General features: G+C 34.7%; 1 protein-coding gene across 2 annotated transcripts in view; it reads right to left on the reverse strand.

Moving 5' to 3' along the window:
• Positions 1 to 2,351: 2,351 nt before the first annotated feature.
• The window catches only part of LOC106867880 (proprotein convertase subtilisin/kexin type 7), a 59,536-nt gene continuing 54,078 nt past the window's right edge, over positions 2,352 to 7,809 (reverse strand). For both annotated transcript variants that reach the window (XM_052968261.1, XM_014912941.2), the window contains exons 15-17: positions 6,688 to 6,781; positions 4,933 to 5,047; positions 2,352 to 3,770 (exon numbers count right to left, since the gene is read on the reverse strand). In XM_052968261.1, coding sequence (XP_052824221.1) covers positions 3,375 to 3,770; positions 4,933 to 5,047; positions 6,688 to 6,781 — 605 coding nt within the window. In that variant the 3' untranslated portion in view covers positions 2,352 to 3,374. The remainder of the gene's footprint in view (positions 3,771 to 4,932; positions 5,048 to 6,687; positions 6,782 to 7,809) is intronic.

Genomic DNA, 7,809 nt, shown 5'->3' on the forward strand with positions numbered 1-7,809 from the left:
ACATACCTATATATATATATACATTTATGTATCCATATGCACATATGTATATTGCTGCACCTCTTATGTGTCCATAGCTTATACTGGGTACATCTTATGGAGTTTCTATCTATGTCTTTTCTACAGATTGAGCAGGGCCATCTACCTGAAGAGATTTGTCTGCCTTCCTACTTATTAAGACTTTGGTTTTAGCTAGGTTGACTCTAAGGCCCTTCGATTCTAATCCTTGCTTCCACACCTGAAACTTTTCCTCTAGTTCTGATAGTAACTCAACAATTAGAGCAAGGTCATCAGCATAGAGGAGCTCCTAGGGGCATCCTGTCTTGAATTCCTGTGTTATTGCCTGGAGGACTATGATGACTAAGAGGGGGTTGAGGACTGATCCTTAGTGGACTCCTAACCCTACTCGGAATTCTTCACTGTACTGGTTGCCAACCCTCACCTTACTGACAGTATCACTGTACATGGCTTGTACAGCTCTCACTAACCATTCATCTATCCCTAGTTTCCTCATTGACCACCAGATAAGGGATCGGGGGGATCCTGTCAAAGGCTTTCTCCATGTCAACGAAAGCCAGGTGCAGAGGTTTATCTTTGGCTAGCTATTTCTCTTGCAGCTGTCTTACCAGAAATATAGCCCCAGTGGTGCTTTTCCCTAGCACAAATGCAAACTGCATCACATCTAGACTGACTCTCTCCCTAATTAGTTGGGCTATGACCTTCTCCGTGACCTTCATTACCTAATCCAATAACTTGATACCTCTGTAATTATTTGTATCTAAAGCGTCACCTTTACCTTTGTAGCAGTTAACTATGGTGCTGCTACACAAGTCATTGGGTATGACTTCTTCATGTATCACCTGATTGACTATATGGGTGACTAGACTATAGCCGACACCGCCAGATATTTTGAGCATCTCTGTGGTGATTCCTGATGGGCTGGGGGCTTTCCCTTTCTTCATACCCTTATTTGCTTTATCTACCAAGGTACTGTCAATTTGGATAGCTAGTCCCTCTGTTGGGTCAACATTCAGCAGACTTTCTTTCTCCCATTCATTCTCTTTATTTAGCAACCTTTCATAGTGGTGTCTCCAAACCTCTCTCTTTGCAGCCTCATTTAATGCAAGTGAACCATCATACATGCAGACACATTTCTCTCCTATGAAATCACGATTCTCTCTCACACACTGTCTTGCAACACGAAATACCTCAAGTCTTAAGTCCTTACGGCGTAGAACATTGGCAAATTTTTTCTTATCTGTTTCCCCTCAGGCTAAATAAACCTGTCTTAGCCAGAGGGGAAGCAGATAAGAAAAAATTATAAAGTATTAAAATGATCAGGTAGGGTAGAACACCATAGAAAAGGAATAAAATAGCTTAATCACTAAAAACCATGATGAAGTATATATGCCTTAGTAACATCAATACAGAAGACTTATAGAAAATGTATAATAATTCAAGTATTTAAACTAAAAATTATCTATAATACCTGGTATTAACTAAAGGAATATTGATGTTATAGGACATGCTAACTATATACTAATTATAAACTATGGCAATATTGTTTAAAATATTTAATTATAGTACCCCATGATAAAATTCCCCCTGTATTATCATCATTGGTTTACTAAAGTCTTGCCCTTTTAATTGTCAGCTAACATCTTGATTTAAGATTTCCTTTACCAAATCTCATTATATTGCTTCAAATTAATCTTGATAGTTTTATGACTCTACCCACTATGATTTCTGTCAAATCCCTCAGCCCCTTTCCTAACAGTCACTGCTCCTTGTTCTTTGGCCTTAGATTTTGGTATACAAAGATTTGATAAACAAGACTATAAATTAAAACTGACCCCAAAAAACAGTGACAAGTTAGATCTTTAACAAGTTATTCTTCCTAATACATTAGTAGCTTCTAAGCTGAAGTGAAGACAGCATGTTCTTTGTCTATCTCCTTACCTTCTTGGAGGTTTTAGGTAAAGTTATACTAATGTGTCCATCTGTTTTAATCTAATTTAATTCTATGTATTTATACAGCTGAGGATTGCTCTGCATTTAAATTGATGTAATGGTTGCATCGTTCAATTAAATGGAGTTGCTTGAAACGATTATACTGCATTACCTGTAGATATCCTGTTGCTTATTTTGATATATGCGCACATATATATATATATATATATATATATATATATACACACACACACATATATATATATATACATACACACATACTCCTATATATACATACATACACACACATATACACGTATAAATATATATATATATATACATATATATATTCACACACATTTGATGAACAAAACAGCAGAAATAAGAAAGACTGAAACAGATTTAAATATTAGAAAGGATGGGCATGAGAGAAATATTTAAAATGTAAACATTCTTTGTATGGTCTCGATATGCAGAAATAAGATAGTGGGATCTCTTGATGGACTGTTTCATGGTTTGTTGAATTCTCCTTTGACAAGACATACCCAGTTTTCTTCCTGAATCATTAGCATAGAATATTCACCTCCTATAGAATGCAGGCATATATTAGGGATATCACTATTGTGCATAGCTTAATTTGCATAATTTTGCTTTTGGTTGCTCATCATTAGTTAAGCACAATGCACCACAAATAGGAAAGAGTGAAATAATTTGAATATTAGAAAACCTGGCTGTGAAAGAAATATTTAAAATGTAAATACATTCTAAGCATTCGATGTGGAGAAACTGTGAAGTGTTCCATCCCTTGATGACTGCTTTTTACAGAATTCTTATAGTCTAAATATTTCTCTCAAAGCCTGACTTTCTAACATGCAAATTTATTTTACTCCTTCTGATTTGCACTGTGTTGTGTGTAAAATATATATTGTCTAATTACTGACAAGCTGACAAATGTACAAATATACAACTTAAGCAATTCCAACAGTAGATAGCTTAATTTTTGACAAATATATGACTGCATTATATAACAAAGGGGTATTCTATGCAATTGATTAGTGATGGAAACTTGGTATGTCTTCTCTGAAGAATGTGTTTAAATTCTAAATATTCCTTTCACACTCAAGCCTTCTAATATATGTGTGTTTTGGAATATATTTATAAACAATATATTGATTACTATTATTTATATAAAAATATCTTAACTATGAATTATAAAATAGATGTGTTAGTAAAATTTGTGTTTAGTTCATAATTTCTTGAAAATGAATATCACAGACACATCATTACAAAAATTGTTTTGCAATTTGGCATTATTTCATCATGATCCTCATTATTAACATGTACGTTTTTCCATGCTTGCATGGGTTATATACCAAAAGTGTTGCATTGTAAACCTGAGAAATTTTCTAGAAGAATGCTCTTGTTCAAAATGTCTCTGTCATTAAAGAAGATTCCTGTATTTCAATAGAATCATTTTCACTGTCAACATTATCCTGCATTTGAGAATTAGTTAACTCATAGCTTTCAAAGTGACTGTTTAACTGTAACTGCTCTGAAGATACATTTTCTGACATATTTTTAATGTTTTCAGAGGAATCAAAAGCTGCTGGCGAGCTCCTACTGTCCTGATCCTGAAGCAACCGTTCTGATTCCACTATACCATCATTGCCAGCAGTAGCATATTGCTGAATTCGATGCGCCTGCATTTGCTGTTGCAATATTTCTTTTTGTTCTTTCTTTTCATCCTTATAACATACAATGTATTCAAACATTTGGTATAATGTTAGGAAGACCAAGAATATATTAGTTGCAGCCAAAATCTGTAAAAGAACAGAATGAAAATTGAATAAGAAGACAACAATATTGATGTTATATATTTCATACAGCTGTTCTCATCACAACACTCAGCAACCTCAGTCAAGATAGATTTTGTATGATTACATCAAGGTACCACACCTTACATTTCATATCTCTGACAACAACATCTAAATACAAGGACTTGTGACTTCCTACAAGTAGGCCATGGTCTCCAAAGGACAATGTGTTGTATTTCCCTCGGATGACTCGCAGAGATAACACGAGTTGTACAAATTTAATTATTACATTTATTATTCAATTACATACAAAGAACGCACTCACCCAATGTTCGTTATAAATAAACAAAAGTCATGTCCGCCATATCTATCAATGACATTTTACTACGACAGTCACACAAGACAACAACAATGAAACAATGAACTCAGACGAACCACAGTGACACACGGAACGTCAGACGAATTACATATCTAACAGTCCATATAACACAATGGATGATGCTAGCTCATCTGTTGCTCTAAAGCAGCACCCAGTAAATTGTACTTTGTTACATCACTGTTTGTGTGATGAATAGTATAGTCCCATGAATTTGTTTTAGTGTTGGATGTATTTTACACAAAAGGTTTTTTAACCTATGTTCATATGTGGTGAACTCAGAAAAAAGATTTTCTCCTGTAATTAAACCAGCTTGCAATATACTGGCCAATATTTGGACATCTGCTTTAAGTCCATCCTTCAAAATCAATGTCTTTCATGCTTTTGTTAAGCCAGTTCTCTTGTACAGCTTAGAAACAATCTTGTTCATCTTTAGGATTTTCCGCTAAATTCCCTTCTTCAATGCTTAGAAATTATTTTGAAAGTCTTGGATTAAATCTTTAATGATATATTGGACTATTACACAGACAATTATCTACACAGATTCAGTAATGAAGAATGAGAACAGAAACTATGAAAATTCAAACAATTTAAAATTAATTACTGAAAATATTGAAACTAATCACTTGTATCTTTGATACAAGTCTAGCTTTTTTATAGATCACCAGACTATACATCAGGCAAGCATAATTAAGTCTTTTTTACATGAGAAATGTAAAACAGTGTTGATGCATCAATATATGAATAAATATCATCAAGCCAGAAATTAACGATAAAAAGTTATATTCTTACCTTAAGAACTCTTTCGGAAATTGGATTGATATCTTTGCCATATTTTGGAAGAGTTTGGCAAAGTACAGATTTATCATTCTGTATTACTGAATTTGATATGGCTGATAAAACCTCCCTAAAATAAATAAATGTACATATGAACACACAGTCTTATTTAAGTTGGAAAGCTTTGTGTTATCCCTTAAGTAAACAAGGCTTGTTGACTGATATACATGTAAAGCAACACATGATTGTATATATATATATATATATATATATATATATATATAAAGTTAATAAACAGAAAGTCATATACCATATTTATTCACATAGCTTAGTGGTTAGGGTATTCAGCTCATGATTGTGAGGTTGTAAGTTTGATTCCCAGCAGCACATTGTGTCCCTGAGCAAGACACTTTATTTCAGATTGCTCCAGTCCACTCAGTTATGAAAAATGAGTTATAGTAGTAATACAAAGGGCCAGCCTTATCTCTGAGTACTACATTAAGGGTATGTGTGTCTGTAGAGTACTCAGCCACTTGCACATTAATTTCACAAGCAGGCAATTCCATTGATAAAATCAACTGGAATCCTCATCATTGTAACTGACAGATTGCCTTGCCAGTAATACACTATCATATATATATAATGCACATCCATTAATTATGGCAATGAAATTCAAGATTGCCATGGTGACATTGAGGAATTTTTTTTCCAAGGTTTTTGTTTGTGGAAGCAGAGAAAGTCTAGCACAAAGTGCCAAGTGGATGAAATTTGTATGCTGAAAGTTAAGTGGGAATGAGTGATTATATCATCTGCATAGGAGTGTATATGGTCGGAAGAATGTAGTATGTAGCTGAATTCTATGATGAGTATTGGTAGGATGTAAACTGCAAAGACACAACATCTGTTGTGATGGAGTGGTGGGATAGCAAACTTTTCATAGATAGGTAACTTAGCAAGAAGGTTCTCATGTAAAGCAGGATCAAAAGCTTCACTAATCTTAATGGTAATAACATTGCTTTCACATGAATTCTCAAGAGCAACAGTTGCCTGATGATACTGAACACTAACAGACACATGAAGCAATCTACTGAAATTTTGATTATCTGGAAAACAAGCAGTTGCTCTTCATTAATCCCAATTTACTCCTGGCCATGCTAATTCATTCCTGGACTATAATTTTCCAGCACCTTTCAACTTGAAATTGTTTAAGAAGAACATTAACCACATCAAAGAGCATATGACAATTACAGGCATAGCCCCTTTCTACAGATTAAACCAAAAAAAGAAAAAGAATTAAAATTATTTGCTATGTCTAAACGGAAATAACAATTATAGTTAGTTTTCAACAGTATGATAAAAGCCTTTGAATGATGTAAAAATGTGATACTAATTAACAGAATGTAAATGTTACAAAGCTAGGTTGGTTTTAAGCTGCTAAGTAAATTGGTTATGTTACTTAGAGCAAAATCCAATCCCTGATACTCTTGTATGAACTTATAAAAAAACAAAATTATTTCAAATAAATGTTTTTAAATTAGGTACAAGACCAACAATTTTAAGAGTAGGGCTTAGTTGGGTACATTGTTCCCACTTGACTGGTGCTTTAAATTACTAACTCCCAAAAAAGAGGAAAATCAAAGTTGACCTCAGGAGGAGTTTAACTTAGAATGTACACAACTGGAACAAATACCATAAGGTATTTTTCGGATATTTTCATTAAATAATAAACCTTGTTCTGACATATACAAACAAATCTCTACAAAAACTTACTTTCGACGATTTCGAAATTCCTCTGGCATCATTGGAGAACCATACAACTTGAGCTTCCAGTAGTTAATTATGCCAAATTGTTTGTCAGATATATCTGCAGGGAACAAATAATTGAAAAAGAAAACTCAGTCATGTCTTAAAAATGTACTAATGCTAAACTTAGTGAAAGAAGCTACTTGAATTTTAATGTCACCCAAATACTAGTTTCAAACCTTAGCACAAGGCTGCCAATTTTGGGGGAAGGGGGTATGTTAATTACACCAACCCCAGTACTTGTCTGGTACTTATTTTATTGACTCTGAGAGGATACTGAATATGTCTACCTGCTGGAAATAACAGTCAAAACTCTTATTTAAATCACCAAAATACACTGATGATCTTTACAGAAACTTCAGTAACAATCTTCCACCCAGGTTCCAAAACCGCAACTCCAAATCACCATACAAACACCAGTTGCTGATGTCACCTACCTTTAGTTCAATGAAATTTTACAAACACCAGTTGCTGACCACGTTACTGGAATATCCCAGAAACAGCTGTAATACTTTAAAAATTGCTGAATTATTTTTAATAATAATAACATATACGATTTGCAATGTCTCAGCTTGGTGTTTGTTTTCCTTTCCAACAAATTGATTGATATGTATATATATATATCATCATCATCATCATCACCATTTAATGTCGCTTTCCATGCTAGCATGGGTTGGATGATTTGACTGGGGACTGGCGAAGCAGATGGCTACACCAGACTCAAATCTGATCTGGCATAGTTTCTACAGCTAGATGCCCTTCCTAATGCCAACCACTCCGAGAGTGTAGTGAGTGCTTTTTATGTGCCACCAGCACGAGGGCCAGTCCAGTGGTACTGGCAACGGCCACGCTCCAATGGTGTTTTTTATGTGCCACCTGCACAGGAGTCAGCCAATGTTTTGTTCACATGCTACTGGCACAAGTGCCAGTAAGGTGAAGCTGGAAACGATCGTGCTCAAATGATGCTTTTTACATGCTACCAGCATGGGAGTGAGACCGCTGCTCTGGCAGTGATCCCGCTTGGATGGTGCTGTCAGCGCTCCACTGGCATGAGTGCCAGTCATCAAATTTGGTTCAGTTTCAATATAT

The sequence above is a fragment of the Octopus bimaculoides genome, chromosome 5 (assembly GCF_001194135.2).
Source record: "Octopus bimaculoides isolate UCB-OBI-ISO-001 chromosome 5, ASM119413v2, whole genome shotgun sequence".
NCBI classification, from domain to species: domain Eukaryota; kingdom Metazoa; phylum Mollusca; class Cephalopoda; order Octopoda; family Octopodidae; genus Octopus; species Octopus bimaculoides.